This window comes from Pogona vitticeps, chromosome 3 (assembly GCF_051106095.1).
Source record: "Pogona vitticeps strain Pit_001003342236 chromosome 3, PviZW2.1, whole genome shotgun sequence".
Lineage (NCBI taxonomy): Eukaryota > Metazoa > Chordata > Lepidosauria > Squamata > Agamidae > Pogona > Pogona vitticeps.
In genome coordinates, this window is record NC_135785.1 from 197,467,570 (window position 1) to 197,492,600 (window position 25,031).

The following is a 25,031-nucleotide window of genomic DNA, read 5'->3' on the forward strand; positions in this document are numbered from 1 at the left end:
ACTGACTGAACATTTTAGTATGTACTCATGTTCTGTGTCTCACAACCCACACTGTGACTCTCTTGGTTTCTGTGTATGTTTAAGCGTTTTTGCATCAGACTGGAATGCAGGGACACCTGCCCTTATAACTTTCTGAGTATAATAATGATTAATATTTCTTATAATTCTGCCATGGCAGTATCACTGAATAGTTTCTATCTTTCTTTGAAATTAAGTTTCTGAGTTTCAAAGAAATAAAAAAAATTAGTTTCAGTAATAATTCTTAAAATATTACTCTTCGTTTGCATACATCAATTAGCTTAATTTTGTAATTTATACTGAATAGAATCACCGCGCAACATGGCGTCTGCAATTATTAGCAATAGCATCTATCTCTGTGTTTTTAATTTTCATTAATAATTGCATTAAAACTGATGTGTTAATTTTTATTTTTGTAGTTGGAAAATAAGCGTGATGCATTCTTCCCACCTTTACATCAATTTTGTACCAATCCGAACAATCCTGTTACTGTAATCCGTGGCCTTGCTGGAGCTCTTAAGTTAGGTAAGTTGGATCTCCAGAATTTTATATTGTTAATGTAAATCATTTTTCTTTAAAAGAAAATGTTAGAAGAGATGAAACTTATAAAAATATTTCAAATTACTTGGTCTGTGCGTTTTTATTTTGGCATCATTTGTAAATAATGCAATGACCAATGCCTAAACTATTGAACTGAACTGAAACCGGTAATATACCATATTTTTCACGCCATAAGGCGCACCTTACCATAAGATGCACCTAATTTTTAATTTGTCATCCATATTGTGCCCCTTAATTGATACTGCCATCCATATGTGCCCCTTAATGTTACCAGCCAGTAATCCAGCCAGAAATTCCTCTGTATTATGGTATCTGTGTACCTGGACGAGTATTCTCCCTTCCTCACAGTGCTCTCCTCTCTCTCTCTCTCTCTCTCTCTCTCTCTCTCTCTCTCTCTCTCTCTCTCTCTCTCTCTCTCTCTCTCTCCCCGGCGTCTGGCTGGTCATGTGATCCGGCTGTCCAGTAAGTGGTGCTGGTCCTACAGGGCTGCTACAGATGCCCTGTAGTAGCAGCGCTAGTAATGAGTACAGAACCCAGCCGCATATGACAGCGGCATGGGCTCTGGGGGGGGGGCTGTTAAGCCATCACCATTTTGCCTAGTCCCAGTAGCTTGAGGCAGCACCCTTCCAGATCAGTGTTGTAAAAATGGTGTAATTATCAGATTGACCACTAGAGGGAATTTTTTACATTATTCGCTCCATAAGATGCACACCCTTTTCCTCCCACTTTTATTGTGGGGGGAGTGTGTCTTATCGAGCAAAAAAATATGGTAGCCTACAACGGCCTGCTCATCTAGTTTTTCAAATTTCAAACACCTAGGAATCATATGATCTCTCATAAATATTTGGAAAGCAAATGTATTATAAGCTACCTTTTAGAAGCTTCTAGTGTTGTATTTTCAGTGACACCTATAAGAAACAAACTTTTATCTGTATAGATTATTTATACAGATACTATTTGTACAAAACATTATCTTACTGTGGCAATCCCCCTTTGTGCCCTTTATATCTGTGGGCTCCACAAAGGTAAATATGCCCTTTTCACTGCCACCAGGTATTATCCTAATACCAAATCAGGTCCACACACAGGAGCTGTCACCCCAAAGGGTCATATAATTTCAGGAAGGAGGGGTTTTAAATAAATATTCTTCTATTATTGAACAAAATCATAAGTAGAATCAAATGTAACTGTCATATATTCATGGATATTAAATCAGGTGTTAAAGTATATCAGATCATGTCAATATCTCTCATGTTATATTTATGCGTTCATTCCTGCTTCTTCAATACATTTTACTCTTTCAATTTCCTTTCTTAACCCCTTTTAGCTACTCCTAAACCCTAGCACTCTCTCAATAACTTCTGATCCCTAACTCTATCCCTATCTGATTCCAACTCCTAACTGTCTCCTCTAGCTGTCCCAACTGTCATTCTGACTCCGCCCCTCCTGCTCTATCCTCTGATTGACATGCAGGAATGACATCATACTTTGGGTTCCATTACACTTACATATTAGGTTTTGCTTTGGTTGAGAAATACTTTTGAGATGGCAATCAGAAGAGAATGGTAAAAAAAATGTGGAGGACTCTCCCTGAAGTGCCGTGATACAAGATCACAGTTGGAAGGGGATCCCAGTCTCAAAATATGAAGAGTTGTCACCTGATATTTAATTACTAGTTAAAACCTAAGAGGATTCCTGAGAGACAAACAAGCTTTTTTTCAGATTTTGGTTGATGTTCTCCTTAGTTGTTTATTATTATTATTATTATTATTATTATTATTATTATTATTATTATTATTATTATTATTATTATTATTATTATTATTATTATTATTATTATTATTATTATTATTATTATTCATTTTCAGTAGGGATAGGATTTGGAATAGGGGTATGGGGGCAGGGGAAACTTGGTACGGGTGGAGGAAAGGTAAAATTCCAGAGAGTGAACAACTATTTTTTACATCCAATTATACAATTATGCTAAAAAGGAAGATCACAAAAAACTTTAGTATTTTTTTCCAGAATTTCTTTACTTACTAATCTCTCCATTCCCTGGTTGGACCTTCACATTCTTCCTTTATATATACTTTCCAACCCATACTTCGAGTCCAGCTATAAAATTGTTTCCAGTTTTTGAGTCCTTTTTGAGATGACCTTTCATTTAATGCTTCTATTAGTATATATACAGTGGTGCCTCGCTTAACGATGATAATCTGTTCCATGAAAATTGCCGTTAAGTTAAAACATCGTAAAGCGAAATTAAAAACCCCATTGAAATGCATTGAAACCCGTTCAAAGCATTCCAATGGGGTAAAAACTCATCATCCAGCAAAGATCCTCCATACAGCGGCCATTTTCGCTGCCTATATAGCGAGGAATCCATCCTTAAGCACAGCGGGGAGCCATTTTAAGCACCCAGTGGCCATTTTGAAACCCCGACAATCAGCTGTTTTTGATTGTCGTAAAGCAAAAATTGGTTCCCGAAGCAGGGAACCGATCATCGCTAAGCGAAATTCCCCCATTTAGATCATTGTTTTGTGATCAAAATTGCGATCACAAAAAGATTATCGTAAAGTGTATTCGTCGTAATGCAGGGCAATCGTTAAGCAGGGCACAACTATAATATCCCATATAGTTACTACATATCTCATATAATGTTCTCCTTATTTCTTGACAGTAGACTAGCTAAAAATACCTTGCCAGTTATTCCAGGGATGGCTAATCTGCAGACTGGGGGCTGGAAACCACCTGCATGGGTTCCACGTGTGGCTCAAAAATTTCAACATCATCATCTATATGCAGTGTTGCCCTTGGCAGATATTTATAGCTAGGGTGTTTGGTGGGGGGAGATAGAAAACAAATAAATATTGATTCTTAAGGTTTTTTTTAAAAATTAACAAACACCTGTTTGCGAGTAAGAAGGATTATATAGCAGATCTCCATGACGCAAGATACTATAGAAAAATGCCTTGTTGCGATGATAAAAAATAAAAGTGACTAATCACTTTGCCAGAAAATAGGCATTTGGTTTATAACAAGTAGTTCAAAGTTATGAATGGACTTTTTCTTTTTTCATGGCACTGACTAGGGTATGTTCCAAATTTTACAAGGCAAAAGCAAAAGGTTGTTGAAGAAGTCTGTTGGTAATTTTAGCTTGCAGAACTTTGTGTTGAATTTGGTAGGCTTGAATTTATTAATCTTCACAATTTTACTATCTTCTGTGATACACTGCGTATTTTTTTTGTTCTATTGTGATGACTTAGAGTTTTGAACAGTAAATTGCATGTGTAAATACATTTATATGATTGCTGACACTTCCTGTACTTTTATAATGCTTATTTATTGATCACTTGCAGTTCCAGCAGTAGCAATGCATATACGAAAGTTGTTTTTATTTCGGTTCTCTAGATCTGGGACTCTTCTCTACTAAAACCTTGGTAGAAGCCAATAATGAACACTTAGTAGAAGTAAGGACACAACTATTGCAACCATCAGATGAAAATTGGGACCCTACTGGAACAAAGAAAATATGGCGTTGTGAAAGTAGTAAATCTCAAACTACAATTGCTAAATATGCACAATACCAGGCTTCCTCATTCCAGGAATCGTTAAGAGTGAGTAGACTACTGTAATTTATTTATTGATTAATCACTATTAACTTCCAGTTGAAGATTCTTGGTAATAATGTTTTATGTACATGCTTACCATGATTGGAATTCATGGTTATTATTTGTATATGATTTGTGTTACTTGCTATAGCTAATTGTGATAATCGACAAGGTGGCATGGCCCCTTCAGCTGTGTAGACACATTATCAGGTACACAACCAAGATGTGTCTCAGCATCTTACCAGTTTGCTACATTGAGCTGTGGCAAGTTACACAAACCTTACACAAACACCACTAGAATTCTGGCCATGTGCTCTATTCATGCAGAATAATATTTGGGCGAGTTAAGAAATCCACAGACCAAAATTATTTCTGCTTTTTTCAAATACATTCTCTTTTGAAGTTAAAAAAGTAAATGTTTGATGTCATTAATAGGCTATAACTAATATGTTAGGGAGCAAACATGTATTTATATTTTTTACCTTAATAAATATGGCAACCTTCAATAAAAGGTTTTGAAATATATTTTCTAAACATAGAAAGATCATGTTTGTTGTGTTCTTTTCTATTTAAAAATAATAATACTGAGCTTAGTACTACATTCTCTTGAAAAGTCTAAAGTGGTCTATACAAACTTGTTATTTTTAAAGGGTGACACATTTCTAATAGAAACAGTAAGAAATGTCTTGTGCTTGATATAAATGCAGTTGAAAATTAATTGTTGGAATAAATAGGGGAAGAACATATTTTTTCCTGTTTCAAAATAAGAGAAAGGGTGATTGAAGACTTTGTGATTTTAAAGCAAATATGTCTTTTAGAAGAATGTAGTCTGACTTGCATATGAAAGATTTTGAGAAGACTTCATGGGTCTTCAAACACTGTTTAAACTATGGATGTGCACTCAGATTTGGAAAATATTTGGAATTCACCAAATAGTTCTATATTCAGATAATTCCAAATATATTTGAAAGTAAAACTTAAAGACACTACTGTTTGAAGAAGAAATAGAATATAGGCTGATTTAGCATGTGTGTTCATTGTAAAATCCTAATACTACTTGATTGGGCTGATCAGGGGCACACATGGGATTTTTTTAGATTGCCAGTGGTGATTGGGGAAATGGGATATCCACTGAAGATTTCCGTCTGCTGGTTGGAGAAGGGAGCCAGCACTGTACTCTCCCAGATCATTCCAACACTGTTGGAGGGTGGGGGTTTCCAGAAGCGTTAAGCCTCCCTGATTCAGAGGCCCAGAAGGTAAGCTAAAAATATCAGAATATCACCAAAGCATTATGTGGAGACTGAGAAGTTCTGGTGGGACACAACTGGAGTCCCATTGTTTCAAATGAAGAAGTAGGAGAATTGCAACATGATTGGGTAATGTTTGCACAATTTTTTTATATTGGTTGCAAGGAAATATATTTCAATAATTCTGATCACATTAAAAAATATAAACAGATAGAATTATACTAACATTTTGAATAATAAAATGTATGGTGTAGAGATTGTTTCATGTTATTAAAATTTAAGATGATGATAAATAAAATTATAATAGCTCTGATCTTATATTTTGTAAGAAATAAGTTTAATACCTTTCAGTTTTGAAAGGATTTTTTAAAACTAGGGATGTGCATTCAGATTCAGAAATATTTTGAGTTCACCAAACACTGACATATTGACAGTTACAAATATATCTGAAATCATATTTCATAGTTCCAAATGTCTGTATTAATAATTCCTAATATTGGGAGTCCCATAAACACCTATAGATTAGGGGGGGGGGGAGGCTAGATTTCTGCTTGCTAGTTGAAGAAGAGAAAATGAAACCTTTTTCTCAGTCATCCTGGAATGATTTCTTGAGAAATTAAACTTAAAGCCAGTCTGGCACCAAGGATAATGGAGGCAGAGAATTCAGTGTCTCCTGCTTGGGATTGCCATTGGTTTCCCAAGGGAGCAGACGGGGGTGAGAGAAGAACCTGTAAATGATGTTTGTTTGCACCAGTGAAATCTAGAAGCTGGCACAGAAGCCAGAAGGTATTTTTTTCATTTTGATTCTTCCAACTGAAAGGTGAGCATAGCTGCTGACAAATTCCCTGAGCATTTACTGTTAGCATATGCTGTGGTGAAAGCTTACACTGCAGTAGTGTTCTCTGTGTCTGTCTCTGAGCCTTCAAACTACACTTAAATGTTTTTACCTCTCATTATATATTGTTTACCTTATATAGTTAAGAATGAGATTAGGATTAGTAGATTCATAATTTAACACATTATAAATCAATAGGGAAATATATTAGATGTAGGTCTCTTTGACTATATTGGGCAGAGGAAGAAGATTTTGTTGTCTGTGAAGGTTCTCAGTCATCCAGGTGAGGTTATCTCAGAGTTGAGTCGTGGCAAATTGACTTCTTTCTTGTTAGGTTGAAACATTTTGCTACTCATCTAAGTAGCTTCTTCAGTCAAAGGAGAATTGGTATGAGTTCCCTGAACCATGCCGGACCAGCATTCCTGCACTCAGGGAAGCCGAATACCATCTGCCTTCTACAGGTCTCTGTATGAGAGACAGTGGGACTGTGGTTGGGCTGCTGCCAGCTGCGAACCTTTTCCAAGGGAGCCTGACTCAGTCTCCCTCTGCTTTGCAGGACTGGGCCCTGCTGCTTCACCCCCTCCCAACATGAGCTACCTGGCTAAGGGGAAGACAAGGCTTTTAAGCTGGAGCTGCTTTCAGGGCCCCACTGAACCATCATTCCTGCGCTCAGGGGAGCCGAATATCATCTGCCTTCTACAGGTTATTGTGTGAGAGACAGTGGGACTGTGGTTGGGCTGCTGCCAGCTGCCAACTTTTTCTAAGGGAGCCTGGCTAAGTGTCCCTCTGCTTTACAGGACTGGGCCCTGCTACTCCTGGCTGCCTCACCCCCTCCCAACATCAGCCACATGGCTGGGGGGGGGAAGAGAAGGGGCTTTAGAAGGGTTTTTTAAATTGTGATTATTTTCATCAATTAAGAGCGACTCACAGTGGATTTGAGGGAACAGGAAGGGGGGAGGGCATTGGAGGGGGCAGCCATTGAGGTGATGCTGAGTAGGGGAAGGAATGGTGGTGAGGGTAGAACATGCCCACTTAGGAGAAGAGAGGTTAGATATCTTACATCTATCCCCTCTTCTAGTCCTACCCCCAACCAGATGGTATCAAGTGACCATATCAGCAAACCCTTGAGCCACACGGTGCTGTTGATGAACGCCAGGTCAGTACAAAATAATACTGCCCTCATCCATGATGTAATTCTGGATGAGGGTGCTGAACTGGCATGCATTGCTGAGACCCGGGTGGGAGAGGGGGGTGGTGTTCCCCTCTCCCAGCTGTGTCCACCTGGGTACTCGGTCTAGCCCAATCTTGCTCGGAGGGTCAGGGAGGGGGAGTTGCTATAGTCTATAGGAGTTCTATCTCCTTGACCAGGCTTCCTATCCCTTTGAGAGGAGGTCTAGAGGGCCTGTATTGTGTGTTGGGCTTATGAGACAGATTGGGGATTCTGTTATTGTACCGCCCACCTCCCTGCCTGAGCTGACAGAGATAGTCTCGGACCTGGTGTTGAGGACTCCCAGGCTGTTGGTGCTGGGGGACCTCAACATCCACGCCAAGGCTGCCTTGACTGGGGCGACTCAGGACTTCATGGCTGCCATGATAACAATGGGGCTGTCTCATGTAGGCATCCTTCAGTCTAGAGAGACTGTCTCAATGTGTCATCATCCCGACACATGAGAAAGGTCCATACCTTGGACCTGGTTTTCTCAACGGGACTGGAAGATGGTGGTTTGGATGTGGAGGGGCTGTTTGTGACACCATTGTCATGGTCAGACCACTTCCTGCTCAAGTTTAGTCTATTAGCTTCTCCCATCTGCAAGGGTGAGGGATCTATTAAGAAACTAATGGATCCAGATGGTTTCCTGAATGCTCTGGGGGATTATCCATCTGATATGGTCGGCGCTCCTGTCAAAGCTCAGGACACCCTATGGAATAGGAAGATGACCCAGGCAGTTGACACGATTGCACCTAAGTGCCCTCTCCCTGCATGCAGAGCCCAGACAGCTCCTTGGTATACATCTGAACTGCAGGCAATGAAGCGAGAGGGGAGACGGCTGGAGTGCAGGTGGAGGAAATCCCGCTTGGAGTCTGATCGAACACGACTTAGAGCCCATTATCGGGCCTATTTCGTGGCAATACGGCTGGCGAAACGGCAATATTTCTCCAGCCATATTGTTTCCTCAGAATGTCATCCAACAGAGCTGTTTTGGGTGGTCCGGGATCTTCTTCAACCGGGAAATCCTGTGGAGGTCCCGGACTGCCCATCAGCTCGCTGTGATGACTTTGCCATTCATTTTGAGGGAAAATCACTCAGATTCGCAGTGGGTTGGACTCCATCGTTAGTGCAAAATCAGAGGATGTGTCCAGTGTGCCGTGCTTAGGTCAAATATTAATGGATGAGTTTCAATTGTTGAGACCTGAGGATGTGGACAGGGTGCTTGGATCTGTCCTTTCTAGCACCACTCCGCTCGACCCTTGCCCATCTTGGCTAATTGGAAGATCTGCCAGGGGGGTTCGCACCTGGGTCCAGGAGGTCGTGAGCGCCTCTTTGAGAGAGGGAGTGGTCCCTACCACCTTGAAAGAGGCGGTAATTCAGCCACTCCTAAAAAAGCCAAACCTGGACCCAAGACCTGGTGATTAACTACCAACCAGTGGCGAACCTCCCTTATTTGGGCAAAGTGTTGGAGCAGGTTATGGCCGAGCAACTCCAGGCGCTGCTGGATGAAATGGATTTTCTGGCTCCATTTCAATCGCGTTTCAGGCCAGGTTTTGGTACAGAGACTGCCTTGGTTGCCCTGTACGATGACCTTTGCCAGGAGAGAGACAGGGGAGTGTGACCCTCTTGATACTCCTGGACCTCTCAGCGGCTTTTGACACCATCGACCATGGTGTTCTTTTGGATAGGCTGACTAGGTTGGGAGTTGGGGCCACTGTTTTATGGTGGTTCCACTCTTTCCTGGCTGACCATATCCAGAGCATGGTGTTGGGGGACAGTTGCTCTGTCCCGTGGCGTTTATGTCATGGGGTTCCTCAGGGCTCAATACTGTCCCCCATGCTGTTTAACATCTACATGGAACCGCTGGGAGAGGTCATCAAGAGGTTTGGGCTGAGGAGTCAGCAATATGCTGATGACACTCAGCTCTGCCTCTCATTTTCCACCAGTCCAGTTGTGGCGGTTTCTGTTTTTGAACTCATGTCTGGACCTGATAATGGACTGGATGAGGATTAATAAATTGAAACTCAATCCAGACAAGACAGAAGTGCTGTTAATAGTTGCTTCTCTGGACAGGCTGGAGGGCCATTTCTCTGCCCTGAATGGGGTTACACTGCCCCTAAATGGCAGGGTCTGCAGCCTGGGGGTGCTTCTGAACCCCAATCTAACTCTCGAAGCCCAGGTGGACTTGGTGGCCAGGAGTGCCTTCCTTCAGCTGCAGAAATTATACCAGCTGCGGTCCTACCTGGACGAGCAGAGTCTCATGACAGTTACACACGCACTGGTAACATCTCGCATAGATTACTGCGATGCGCTCTACGTGGGGCTGCCTTTGAAGACAGTCCGGTGATTGCAACTGATGCCGAATCAACCTGCGCAGCTGGTGAGTGGTGGGGCCACTAGGCAACACATCAAGCTGATTCTGTTTAAATTACATTGGCTACCAGTTGCTGCCTGGGCCCAATTCAAAGTGCTTGTTTTGACATATAAAGTCCTAAATGGCTTGGGCCCTGGATACCTGAAGGACTGCCTCCTTCCATATGAACCTACCCGGCAGTTAAGATCTAGCCAGGGGGCCCTTTTGAAAGAGCCATCCCTCAAGGAGGTAAGAGGGATGGCTTGCAGACAAAGGCCTTTTTCGGCAGCTGCCCCCATACTATGCAATGCCCTCCCGACTGAGATTTGTCTGGTGCTGATGCTGATGACATTTTGGCGCCAGGTAAAATCCTTCCTATTCCAGAAGGCTTTTAATTTAAATAATATCAACTGTGGGTCCTGATGGCAATCTTTAGAGTACAGTGGTGCCTCGCTTAACGATTTTAATTGGTTCCAAATAAAACATTGCTATGGGAAAGCATCGCTAAGCGAAACGCGTTTTCCCATAGAGATGCATTGAAAACCAGATAATCCGTTCCAATGGGAACGGATTACCGTCCTTAAGCGAAAATCACCATAGGAAACATCGCTAAGCGAAATAATGTTTTCCCCATTGGAATGCATTGAATAGGTTTCTATGCATTTCAATGGTTTTGACAGGTCTATTTTCGCTATTTGTAAAGTGCCTTAAAATGTTCAAAAACTGTTTTAAATGCTTGGAATCGTTAGTGCACCCTGTAAAACCTTTGCAGACTTAATTTGGCTTTGTTCTGAGTCTTCGTTAGTTTTTGGTGAATTGTTCCCCCCCCCCATTGGAATCCATTGAAATGTAGCTGTCAAACCTACAGTTCAGTGCATTCCAATGGGGGGGGAGAAATTCACCAAAAATTAACAAAGACTCAGAACAAAGCCAAATTAAGTTTGCAAAGGTTTTACAGGGTGCACTAACGATTCCAAGCATTTTAAACAGTTTTTGAACATTTTAAGACACATTTAAAATAGTGAAAACGGACATCGCTAAGTGAAACAGGGGGACCTAAACTGTCATCGCTAAGCGAAGCAAGGTCCCGAACATCGCTGTGCGAAATTTCCCCATTGGAAACATCGCTAAACGGAGCACAAAATTGCTCCAAAAACCTCATCGCTAAGCGAATACAGTGTTAAACGAGGCAATCGCTAAGCGAGGCACCACTGTATATATTTTAATTGTATTTTAGTTGTTTTATCTTTTTATTATATTTTAATTGTTGTAAGCCACCCAGAGACCTTTGAGTAGTGTGGGCAGCATACAGTATAAGTTGAATAAATAAATGTCTTCCACATTGGTTTCACTTCCACCTGGTCTGAATAGGCTCATTAGAAGGACAATAGACTGGGGGTGAGGCATAATCCCACTTCTGCAGTCCTTCTCCACCCATTGTCATGGGTCATTAACAGTGATTAACAGTGGTATTTCTGGTGTGGGGGGCCCTAATCTTTCTGGGGATGGATGAAAGGACAGCATGATAAATAGGGGACAGATTGTATCTAAGGCCTCCACCCCTGTTGAGTGAGGGATTTTCTATATGCACATGTATGGCTTCCGTGACCCTTCTCTCAAACCACCTCTTCTCAGTCCAAAATGAGTACATCTAGGTCATCAGATGAGTATCCTTTGTTCTTCAAATGAAAGAACACTGCTGATTGCATCCCTGAGCCATTGCCCCTCCTGTGCTGGTCCATTTTAGTGGCTGTTTGGTTTCTTTTTGCATTGGACTGCATATATTATATTGCTCCTGTTGTGTTTTGGTGTCCAGTCTTTTGGGTGGACGAGTCTCTGCCTTAGTGTGTTTGTGGGTCTGGAGTGGATGGAGATGTGATTTTACCAAAAATCCTTTTGAGCTTTTCAGACACACCCACCATGTAAAGAATGACCAGGTTCTGCTGTCAGCTCTGGGTCTCTGACTGCTCCATTGTCCTGCTGAGTTGGAACATTGCTTTTTAATGGCCTATTTTGGATATCCACGGGCCTTAAGGGCTGTCTTCAGATGTCCATCTTCCTTCTTATTGGCTTCTGTGAAGGTTGGGATGTTTCTTGCTCTAACCCCAAGTTTGTGATGTAATAGGTGATGAAATTCAGATCACAGGTACTGATTTTTTTAAGCAAGAAGATAGGTGGTCTGAGAGGAGTCAAGGAGGATTACATGTGCATATAGAAAATATCTCACTCAACAGGGCTGGAGACCTTAGATAGAATCTATCTCCTATTTATCATGCTGCCATTTCAATTGTTCCCCCAAAAGATTAGGACCACACACACCAGAAAGACCACTGTTAACAATTGTTAACGACCCATGACAAAGGGTGGAGAAAGACTGCAGGATTATCCCTCACCCCCAGTCCATTGTCCTTCTAATGAGCCTATTCAGATAAGGGGGAAGTGAAACCAATGTGGAAGATCTCAGGGATCTCCTACCAGTTCTCAGACTGAAGAAGCTACTTGAATGAGTAGCAAAACCTTTCAAACTAACAAGAAAGAAGTCCAGTTGCCATGACTCTACTTCCAGATAAGATTTTGTTATATTTAGACAGATCTAGATTCTCTCTCTCTCTCTCTCTCTCTCTCTCTCTCTCTCTCTCTCTCTCTCTCTCTCTCTCTCTCTCTCTCTCTCTCTCTCTCTCTCTGTGTGTGTGTGTGTGTGTGTGTGTGTGATTTTCATTGGAAGGATTTGTGTTCTGCTGTAGCAGAATTATATACTATTCCTCTTTGGTAGAATCTGCTGGCAATATGGAACATGGGTATGACAGAAGAAGTAGGCACTTGGGGAAGGCTGCAGGAACACTGCCTGCATCCACTTCAGCAGCTTCTACTGAAATGAGTGTGAGAGGGAGAGGAAAAAGATAGCCTTCTGCTGCTACTATGAGTCTTCTAAAAATTTGTCACCCAACTTTCTTGTTCAGCACTGACACTATGAAAGAGCAGCAGGACAGAGAATACCCTGGGTCAAGGTGGGCCAGATATGAGTGAATTTCAGATATGTTTCATTGATGTCATTGTGCAATCCAACTAGATCAAGGGACCAAAAAAGATAGTGAATAAGGCACTTTTCTCTCAAACAGTTGATAAGGACAAGGATGGCATCAGCATTCAGAGTGACATTGTCAGCATGGGTTGCAGCAGTGCTCCTGCTTTTGTGGTTGGGAAAGAAATCGACAAAGAGTACCAGACATTGCCTTCCATACCATGAAGTTCCATCATATTCAAGGAAGGGTGTACCCCCGGCACCTATTCCCAGCAGCCCTCTACTGTGCAACGCAACATTGGGGGTGGAGGGAACTCCCCTTGAAGTACATATACATCTGATACAGGGGAGGAGGAGACTTGAGGGGACTCAGGTGGGCACTGTTTCAGAAGCATGTGACACTGAAATCACCCCTGCCCCTCCAGCTGCACTTGCTTTTAAAAAAAATTTTATACAAAAAATACACAAAAAAACATACATAACAACAAAAATACAAAAAAAATACAAGTAATAGTGCTTATTATAAACTAAATTCTAACAGGCACCCTATACCCACGGGACTCTATTTACTATAATAATTTTTTTTACAGATTACCTCTCCAAAATTGTATTGAGTATTTTTAGAGGCTTTTCCCCTTCCTTTCACTAACACAAATTCCACAAATTTACCCCAAATATCATAGAAATTGTTACAACTTATTTCCCCTCTTTTTATTTTAAATTCCATAGTCAATGTATCATTTAATGCAATGTCCCATACTTCGCAATACCAGTCTTCAATTTTAATATCATTCTTGTCTTTCCAAAATCTAGCTATTAATATTCTAGCACCTGTCATAAAATTAGTGATTAATTCTTTCGAGTGATGGTCCAAATCTGTATTATCAAAAATTGACAATACAGCAATTTTGGCATTAAAATCAATATCTTTACCAAATATATCACACATTTCCTTAAAAATCAATTCCCAAAATTTCTTAACCACTTTACATTCCCACCACATATGAAAATACGTACCAATTTCCTCATCACATTTCCAACATGCTTTGGGGTATGTTGGATTTATTATATTCAATTTTACAAGAGTCAAATACCACCTTAGACAGATTTTTAAAAAAATTTCCTTTATTCTTGTTGACATTAATCTTAATGCTCTCATCCTCCACATTTTTGTCCAATCCTCTATTTTAATTTCTGTTTTTAAATCATTTTCCCAAATTAATTTTAAACCTTCTATTCCCCATTCTTTTTCCTCTTGTTCTAAAATTATATTATATATTTTACTTACTATTCCTTTCAAAATTGTATCTTGCATATCTTCATGTGATGACAGAAATTGTTCGTACTTAGTAAGTTCTCTACATTTACCATTAGTTTTCAACCAATCCTTTGTCCAGGTGTCTAACTGAATAAGATTATACCATGATAGTTTATTAGATTGAAGTTTAGACATAATCAACTCCTTCAATCTCATGTTACCCATCCAGTCCTTCAATCTTGCAACCCTTTTATTCTTAAATAGTTCTACTAAATCCTTTAAATTTGTAGGAAAGTTTTCTGTCTCAGTCACTAATTTTAATGGTGAAGTTGAGGGACAAAACTTCTCTTTATATTTATTCCAAATATTTAACAGGTTTCTTAAAAAGGGGTTTTTCATCTGATTTATTGAACTTCTCTTTACTATATTAAACAAGTATCCTTCAGCATTTCCATTTATTTCTGAAGATTCCATCTCCCACCAAATTAATTTTTCTTTATTGTATATAATATCTCCAATAACTATTAATTGTTTGCTATATAATAATTTTTAACATTGGGCATATCTAAACCTCCTTTTTTTTGAGCCTTATACCAATATCTTTTATTTATTCTAGATTTTTTGCCTTGATTACAAAATCCATTAATTAATCCCTGCCAATATTTAAAATCCTCTTCTTCTAATCGTATTGGGAGCATCCTAAATAAAAAAGTGATCTTCGGTAATATTTTCATCTTAATTAAAATGATTCTCTCAAACCATGATAGTTTCAATTTGGCATACTCTTGCAGTTTATCTTTAATTTCATTTTTTAATTTATTAAAAATTTTCTCGTTTAATTTTTGAGTTCTAATTATGTTTATACCTAAATATTTGATAAGATTACACATTTTAACGCTATATTTATTCACAAACATTTCTTGTTCCTGTATATTATAGTTAAACATCATCATTTGTGATTTTTGCCAATTAATCATTAAACCTGTTATTTCCCCAAATTTTTCTAAATGGTTTTTGATGTTTTCCATACTCTCTAATGGATTTTTAATAGTCAGTAAGGAATCATCAGCAAATAAATTAATTTTAATTATTTCATTTTTACCTGTTCCTTTAATTAATTTATCATTTCTTATTGCGTTAGCTAATAATTCTATAACCATGCAAAACAATATTGGTGAAAGTGGGCAGCCTTGTCTAGTACCTCAGCCTAGAAAATCTTTTCCGTTAGACCATCATTAACTATTATTTCTGAAGTATTATCTAAGTATAATTGATCTATAACCCCTCTAAACTTTTTACCAATTCCCCAACCTCTTATAAGAAGTTTTAGTGTTGACCACTCAACACAATCAAAGGCTTTAAATTTATCCAATGATAAAATCATTGCTTTTATTTTTTTCTTTTTCTATTTCATGTATAATATTTAAAACTCGTCTAGTTTAATTGTCCATTTGTCTACCCTTAATGAAACCACATTGGTCTTCTTTAATTCGCTATAAATCTATTTAATCTATTTGCCCCAGCTGCACTTGCCCCAACAGTTGCTAGAACTAATAGTGATAAGAAATTAGAAACTTGCAGTCAAAAACTGGAGCTCCCAAGAATTCAATGAACTGGAAGCATTTTCAACAGTGTAGAATAGATGCTCACATGGCTGAATACATGTACTACAAGAAGAAGCTCAAGTGTGCAGAGGGCATGGATTACCTCTGGAAAATGAATGGGTATTGTGGGGGCAAGTGTCTTCCCTATTGTGAAAGGTAAAAATTATCAGACAGCCAAGATTAATCCAACAGCACAAGGAAACAGGGAGGTAGACAGATAGCAAGAGTTGGGAGGCAGCAAATGCCAGACCCACATTGCAAGAATAAGTTCTGAACTATCCTGGAGGAGCTTGGAGAGGTGCAGGAAAATGCCTTCTGCAATGCAAAAATGCCACGATTATTCATCACCTAGGGAAAATGATAGCCTTAGATGACCAGCCTTTCTCTCCATTGGAGAACATTGGTTTCTGTAGGTTTGTGGCAGAACTGGCACCCCATTACCAATTGCCGTCCTGTAGACCCTCAACTGCAAGGTGGTGCGAGAGTTATATTGTGGTGTCAGGCAACTGGTACAGCATCAGTTACCCAGGTAACAGCCCATTTGACTAGTGGAGCAGTCCAGGGTGCAAAACATTCCTATCTCTCCCTGACAGAGGTGGCGGCATTAGGCATAGGGCAACACACAAGGGTAGGGTACAAGGAGTCTGTAGCGGGCCACTCTTAAGCCTCTACCAGTACAGGCCTCCCAGAGTGCTCACTACTCTTATTCAAACTGCTGCCACCAACTTATCCTTAATACAGTGGTGCCTTGCTTAACGATGTTAATTGGTTCCAAAAAACATCGCTATGGGAAAACATCGTTAAGCGAAACACCATTTCCCATAGGAATGCATTGAAAACCGGTTAATCCGTTCCAATGGGAACGGATGACCGTCCTTAAGCAAAAATCCCCATAGGAAACATCGCTAAGTGAAACAATGTTTTCCCCATCGGAAAAGCCATTGAAAAGCATTGAGTCGCCTTCAGTGCTTTTCAATGGATTTTCCGGTGTCCGTTTTCGCTCATTTTTAAGTGTCTTAAAATGTTTGAAACCTGTTTTAAATGCTTGGAATCGGTAGTGCACCTTGTGAAACCTATTCAAACTTAATTTGGCTTTGTTCTGAGTCTTCGTTAATTTTTGGTGATTTTTTGTTTTCCTCATTTAAATTCATTGAAGGCACAGTTCAATGGATTTAAATGGGGAAAACAAAAAATCACCAAAAATTAACGAAGACTCAGAACAAAGCCAAATTAAGTTTGCGTAGGTTTCACAAGGTGCACTACCGATTCCAAGCATTTAAAACAGGTTTCAAACATTTTAAGACACTTAAAAATGAGCGAAAACGGACATCGTTAAGGGAAAATTCCCCATAGAGAACATCGTTAAACGATGCGGAAAATTCCTCCAAGAAACACATTGTTAAGTGAATTCTTCATTAAATGAAGCAATCGCTAAGCGAGGCACCACTGTACTAAAAAAGGACAAGTGTTACTTTCAAACAAATAAGTTGTTTATTGATTTATACAAAATAAAAGGGAGTAAACACAGGTAGTAAATCAAGTTGTTAATCACGGTTTCCAATTACTAAATCACACAGACTTTTTCCTCACTGACTAGCTCTCACAAATCTATCTCACTCTCTCAAACAACTTCTCTCATCTCTCCAAACTCTCCCTCACACATCACGCACACCCCTTATATAATCCAGGTCCTTCCCCTTCTGCACCACCCTCCGTCCTCTCATTGGCTGATGTTCCCCTGCCCATCTGTGATGGATAGGTGAAAGCAGAGCTGTATGTTACAGAGTCCCTGTTGGATGTGGCCATGATGTTGCTCACAACATTCAAGAGACTCTGAGGATCATGCTGCAGCAATGCAATCTACAGAAAAACATGGTTTTTGTCACAGACAGTATGGCAAACATGGTGGCAGCAATGCAGACTGCAAATACAAAAAGTGCAGTGTATGGCTCATACTCTAATGAAGAAGGGCTTACACAGAGCAGGAAGAAACTGGCTATGTTCATAGCACCCCAAACAGCAGTACCAGCAGTTGTCTTCTAGAGCCCAAGTCCCTCACCCTGCAATAACAGAGCAAGCTTCCTGGGACACTCTTCTGACAAGCATGACAAGGGACTGTCCTCTGGAGACACCACCCCAGAGGAATGATATGGCAGAAGCAGAGGGAGAGTCATACATGCAGGAGCCCTGCAAGCTGAAAGAGACCAGTCCTTTGTCTTAGTGGGCTGAGGAATCTTTTTGGGGACGTCTGGCCAAGGTGGCATTGGGACTGCTGTCATGCCCGCATATTAGTGTGCCCAGTGAGAGACAGTCCTCTCAGGAAGGAGAATTTGTAAGTCCATTCCATGCGTAGAATGTGGATCTGTAGAAAAACTTATTTTCCTTAAAGTCAACCTACAATTGCTCAGCTTCCCAGAAGTTCTCTTTAAGTGAAAAAAAGAATGGCGTACTCTGATCACAGTGTTAAGTATGCCATGCTCCAGTGTGCTGCCCTCTCCTTCTGGCTCTTCTAACTGCTGCTCCAAAATTGTGCTCACTCACTCAGCTATGCTGTGTCCCATGCTGTGGGCTGAGGGTCCACCCACCACGGGCTGTCTCTAGCTCCACTGCCTGGCAGTAGTGCTCAGGGTATTTGCCCACTGCCTGATGTGCCCTGTACTACTGCTGATATTTCCTGCTAGCATTCCCACTGTTCAGGGTTCAGTCAGTTGTTTCCTGATATTTAGGCACTGACTGTTGGTGTGCACCCTTGTTGTTTGGCATAGTCACTGGGAAGGTGTCAAAGAGTCCAGGGAAATCCTTTTTAAAATGTTTTGCCTGTTTATGTTTTTTTTTTTAATTGGGGAAGATAATGGCTACAGTGGTGCCTCGACTTACAAATTTTATCCGTTCCAGAAGATGGTCGTAACTCGAAATGGTCGTAAACCATTTCCCATAGGAATGCATTGAAACGTGATTAATCTGCTCCGGCGGGGGGGGGGGGTGTCACCAAAACCAACAAAAAGCAAACCACTGCAAGACCCATCAGAAACACAATTAATCCGTTCTGGCCAAAGGGGGAAAAAACCAAAAAACAAACAAATCCTGCAAGACCCATCGGAAATGGGGGTGAAAAAAACCCCAAAAGCAAACAAACCCTGCAAGACCCATAGGAAGGGGGGAGGACACAAAAAGCAAATAAACTCTGCAAGGCCCATCAGAAACACACACAAAAAACCAAAAAACAAAGGCTGCAAGACTCCTCACATCACAGAAACACAACCACCACCACCCAGCCCAAAACCACGCTGCAGTTTGGACAGGCAATTTTTAAAACAGGAAGAAGCACCTTACAGACAGTACAAAGCCCTCCTCTGAACGCACACTCTAACCACTGGAGTGAAAGAGCTACAAAGAAGCAACCTATTTACCACCAATGGTTAGCAGTTTGAATTCCCCATCTTTTTCACTGCCTTTTTTCCAATCATAACTCGAAGCTCCTGTCACAAGTCGAAGCAAAATTTTGTTGCAGGAGCTGGTCGTAACTCAAATTGGTCGTAAGTTGGGACGTTCTAAGTCGAGGCGCCACTGTATTGTATTCATACTGACTGTAATGGCATTCTGGATATCTGGAAATTCCAGATTTTAATAATGTTAAATTCCAAACCTGAAGGGCTGCAATTCTCAGTTCTGAAATTGATTTTGATGCTAGTGTGCAGTCCCGAATTACAGTATATTAATTTTAATTAATCATAGGGTGTGATTACATTGACATATAATACAGGAAATGCTATGTGATTGGGATGGTCTGATTTGCATTTTTTTGTTGATCACATGACATAGAAGCCAATATGAATCAGCCCAGAACACACAACCTCATTTGTAGTTTTTTTTTCTGCTGCTGGAGATTCTGCTTTATTTGACATCAGATCTTTTTGCATAGATTCATTTGGTGATTGCTTGACTGATGCAGAAAAGTGTGTGCAGGAGTGTTGGTGGTTGTTGCAGTGATGCAGGGAGTAATGTAAAACACCAGGAAGGTTGTATCTTTGCAAATAATGTAACTTCTTTTTAATTTTTTAAGTCTTGGTGGCAGCACTGTTGCACTAGGTCATTTGGACACCCAAAAAAGGAGGTTGAGATGAAAGAATAGGAGGAAGTTGCTACTCAACCATCGAGGCTTACAGCTTCATTAAGCTAGTTCTCCTATAGCCATGCCTCTTGGAGGGCTATGTGAACATGCTGTAATCAGAGCTTTTTGTTAATTTCCTCCTCTCTACCTCTGTGGCCAGTTAACTTGAATTTAAACAGGGAAACCTGAGTTGCAAGGTGTGACTTCCCATTGGGTGAATTCACATTTTTCTCATTGTGTAGTTACGGCCTTAATTTTGCAATTAAAAGCAAGGAATAGCATCAAATAACATCATATGGCTGAAGAAGACTGTCTTGTATTCAGTTACAACTATAAAAGAGAGCAAATATCAGAGAGTAAATACATATGTAGACAGATACACTGATGCATTTTAAGATGGAAAAGTGTACTGTGATGGGGGATGACTCTGCCATCTTCGAGAAGATACCTTCATTTTTGCCAGACTTATCAGTTCCGGGTATGCATTGAGATATTGGAATGTTGGCTAAACTATCCTGAGGAATATGGCTGTTTTCATGGTCAGAATATTAGCTGATCTTTGGCTTCTCAGAATAGAAAATACTTGCATGCTTAATCATGTTAACTTCTAAGTTGTATATATTATATTTTAATATATCTTTGATTTTTGCAGGAGGAAAATGAGAAAAAAAGTCACCATAAGGACCATTCAGATAGTGAATCAACATCTTCTGATAAGTGAGTGGATTGAATTTTATGTTGTTTGTGAAAGAAATTTTAATGTTGTCTGCTCTTCGTAGCCCTGTTTCCTCTTTTGCCTTCCTTTCTAGTCTCCTTTTCTCAATCTGAACAGATACTTTTTGTTTTTGCTTTTGTTGTTGAACTGCTGTTCCCCTTTCCTACATCATCAAAGCCCATGTATTTTGTAAGGAAGAGGCGACTACATGTGGGGCTAAACCTGTGGGTTAAATCCACATGCATGTACTTCTGCAGTGTGAAATTAACCCATATAAAAGTAGTTTCCATGTTGCTGTCTTAAGAAAAGGCACAGACAAATCTTGTTATAACTTGGACAACCAATGTCTCTTCTCTATATCTGGAACTGTAGCTGCAAAATTAGGTTCTTCTTCGTGGTCTCTGTGAATGCACACAAATATGGGTTAAGTCCGTGCATGCGCAGAGCCCTTGAAATATTCTGGAGCTAACAAGATCGCTGGAACTGCCCCCCCCGCAGCCCACGTGCTCTGCCTGTTCTAGTGATTACCTCAGTTCCTTTTTTTTTTCCGCTGCAAGAGGTCTCTTCTCTGGAGCTCTCCCTCTCGGAATACAGTGGCACCCCGCAAGATGATGTTAATTCGTTCCGCGAAAATCGCTGTTTTGCGAAAACATCATCTTGCAAAATGTGGTTCCCCATTGGAATGCACTGAAATCCGTTTAATGTGTTCCAATTGGGAAAAATCATCGTTGTTTTGCGAAAACTGCCCATAGAGAAACCGTTTTGCAAAGCCGCATCAGCTGTCAAAAATTGCTGACTTGTGAAAAACAGTCCCCAAAACACCCGTTTTGCGAGTCGCGGACTCAGCTGTCAAAATTGTCATCTTGCGAAAAACAGTCCCCCCCCAAAAAAAAAATCTTGCGAAGCACAGACCGAAACACCGTTTTGCGAACTGCTATAGCGATCACAAAAACTCATAGTCTAGCGAATAAACCGTTTTGCGAGATAATCGCCTAGCGGGGCACCACTGTAATTGGTTCATCTGTAGAGGAAAATCACAAATGTTAGTTTTCTCCCTCAAATAGTTCATATTTCCTCTTACCCTTTATTAATAAAAAAGAAAAAAGATTGTTATTAGTCTATTCATTCCCCTGCCCCCCCCCCGTTTATCCCCGTCTCAATTCCCATCTTTTATGGCCCCTGTGGGCCCTTTAAAAAAATTCATTTCTTGCACTAATAAGATCCCGACTTCGGACTGTCACAAAGCTTGCTTATTTTGCCTTGGAGTGGCTCATCAACCCTCCGGTTGTCTCTATTGTAAGAACTTTACAAAACAAGCAATTAAATTGAGACAACAAAGGCTGTGTGCCTTCCTTTGGGAACAGTCCCTTAGGCTGCCTACTACAATGGACACTCTTCAGACCCTTCAACTGCCAGCCTTTTCAGCCATGGTGTCTCCATTTCAATCTCCAAAATATAAGATATCTAAATCCAAGTCCTCTGGGTCTACTATTCATTCTACGCCTCCGTCTAAACCTAAATCCAAATCCACTTCAAAGACCAAAAAGTCCAAAAAATGTCCGCCAGAGACTCATTCTACAGTACAACAGTCTTCCGATCAATGACATACATTTGATTTGGACACCAATAAGGATTCCATCCCAATGGTATCGAAGCTTCCTCCTTCTCCACTGCTTGCCAGATCACTGTCCTGGGCGGATGCCTCAGCTGAAGTACAGGCATTGGAGTATTCTGTAGATTCAAGCCCCAGATCGCTGGCTGGCTCTGGGTCAGTGTGTGGCTTTGGGTCTTCTTCCATCCCTGACCCAGTTACCATGAAGAAGAGCAAAGCCAAAACACACCATACCAGTCGGCCCGATACTGTCGTGCATCAGCCTCCAAAGCACTCGGGGCTGAAGGTATCAAAAGGCTCCAGGGCTTGAAAACATCAGCCCAAGCATGTGAAGATCTTTGAGCCTCCTCCATTTTATGGAATGCCAACCATGCCGTACTGCTATCAACATCAATACTAGCATCATATTATGGAGCACTGTTATGATCCACAGATGCACTATGGATATGGCTATCCTTCTGATTCCTCTTTGTCGTCTCGATCCCAATCGAATACTGAATTGGACAAGGATGATTTTCCTACTCTGGTACCTATGACCCGTACCGGACAGCATAAAAGAGATCATACCTCGGTTTTATTTCCACCGGTACTGAAGAAACACAAGGCTAATAAACACTCAGTACTGACCGTCTCTAATGATCGGAGCATTTTTACCATGGTTTCTCTTAAGGATCAACACATTGCTTCTTGGGACAGGTCTTCCATGGTTCATGCTGCATCTACCTGTACCAAGCCATCCCTCAGTGCTGGGCACGGTACCAAGCATCGAAAACGTCCTGCGGGGAGTGCCATGCCGTCGCTACCATCCAAGGGTGACAGACCAGTTGAAGAGTTCTACGCTCCCCAAACACTCTTCAGCCTTCCTCTTCACGGTCCTCCGAATCTGACTCCTCAGATTCTAATCTGGCAACTCCAGACTCAGATATTGGAGACGCGAATCCTCCATCACCAACTGAGGATTTCGCCTCACATGGTTCAGAGGATAGCGAAGGCATTGGACCTTGATGTACAACCTTCTCAAGCAGAATCTGATAAAGTGTACCAGGATATCGATGAGCATCCAACACCTCCACTACATATGGGTTTTATAAATTCCTTACTCAAGTTAGTTAAGCAATCCTCAGACAAACCCTCATCGATACCACAGATGTTGCATAGAGTAGAGAACCTCTATAAAACACATGGTACTGGAACTGAGTTTCTATCCAAACATCCACTGCCAAACTCAGTCGTAGTTGATGCTACGCAAGCAAAGTCTTGTAATAAATCTACTGTCACACCAAGTAACAAGGAGGGCAGAAAACTGGACATAGTTGGATGAAGGATCTATTCCTTGGTCTCCTTCATCCTCAGAGCTGCAAATTACATAGCAGCTATGGGGGCTTATCACAAACTTCTTTGGAACTGTGCTCTACCATCTCTACAAGCAGCTCCACAGAACTCAAACTGTGGGGCCTTTCCTTCTACTAGGAGGCCATGGCTCTTGCCTGCCAAGAAAGAATTACAGCACGGCACATTACAGAGGCTGCTTCTAAGCACCTGGTCACAGCAACAGCTCTACAAAGGCATGCCTGGCTTTGATCCACCAGTATTTCAGAGGATTGTAAAATGAGGATCAAAGACCTACCTTTTGATGGTTCTGTATTGTTCGATACCAGAACTAATGACATTCTGGAGAACCTGCAAAAGATGAGAAAGACAGCACACTCTTACAATGTTCAACCGTACTACAAGTCTCAAAAATAACAGTGTAGACACCAGTACCTGTACCAACAATATAAACCATTTTCAGGAAAGCAAAGATACCTACCACAGCAATCCTCCTCTTATCAATCAAGACAGCACAAACAACGCCAGCATCCCCGTCAATCCTACAGGAGACCTGAGGGGGGGAAAAACAGAGTCTTTGAGTCATTTCTATAGATGCGTCACTTTATATGTGAAAATATGATACTGGAAATGATAGCACTCCCATCTGAGTTTGATGATTCCATAGGAATACTGCCTGAACAGGGTCTCAGTCTCATTCTCTAGCAGCTGGTATGTAGCTGTTGCCTCCTTTTCCTTGCCTCCTCTTATTAGCAACCCCAGGCTACAACTTAGAATATTTAAAACTTTTAATCTTTCACAGTGTTCATGAACATGGGACTCCCTCAGCTACTGAGGATATATTTCCAGTATTTCTATAAATTGAAACATGATTAATTATTTTTATTTCATCAAATTAAAACCCAGAGTTCTTTCTACCAATAGGTAGGGGACCACGTATAGGTAGAAAGGCACCTCACTTTTTTCCCAGCTAAAATATCTGCTTTTGTTTATCTTTGCACATATCTACACATTATATACTTTAATTTGATGCTTCTTTGGGCTCTTTCTGTGACCACATCAAGTGCCCTGATGAATTACAGTGGGGTCTCTACTTAAGAACTTAATCCGTATTGGAAGGTGGTTCTCAAGTTGAAAAGTTCTTATGTTGAATCTGCATTTCCCATAGGAATGCATTGAAAACCATTTAATCCGTATCTGCTCTTTTCCGTCCATAGAAACTACAGTGGAATCTCTACTTCAGAACTTAATCCGTTTTGGAATTGTGTTCTTAAGTTGAAACGTTCTTAAGTTGAAGCAAAATTTCCCATAGGAATGGACTGAAAACCAATTAATCCGTTCTGGCTGTTTTTTTGTTATGTAGAGGTGCGTTCGTACATTGAAGCATTAGTTCACATAGGAACTAATGCAAAGCTGGTTAATACGTACTCTACCACTAGGGGGAGAATTTTTTTTAACCTAAGATGACCTAAGGTTAAAAAAAGAGCAGGAAAGGTTTTTTTTTTCCTGTTCTTATCTTGGATTTCTGTTCTCAAGTAGAAGCAA

The 25,031-nt window shown here is 40.7% G+C and overlaps 1 protein-coding gene across 5 annotated transcripts in view; it reads left to right on the forward strand.

Annotated features, from left to right (window-relative positions):
* KDM6A (lysine demethylase 6A) overlaps positions 1–25,031 on the forward strand; it is a 192,183-nt gene that overhangs the window by 144,465 nt on the left and 22,687 nt on the right. For 3 of the 5 annotated variants that reach the window (XM_020783901.3, XM_020783902.3, XM_072994199.2), the window contains 4 exons: positions 438–543; positions 3,991–4,196; positions 5,288–5,446; positions 20,483–20,547. In XM_020783901.3, the coding sequence (XP_020639560.3) occupies positions 438–543; positions 3,991–4,196; positions 5,288–5,446; positions 20,483–20,547 (536 nt within the window). The remainder of the gene's footprint in view (positions 1–437; positions 544–3,990; positions 4,197–5,287; positions 5,447–20,482; positions 20,548–25,031) is intronic. The other 2 variants (XM_020783903.3, XM_020783906.3) reach the window with 1 other exon arrangement.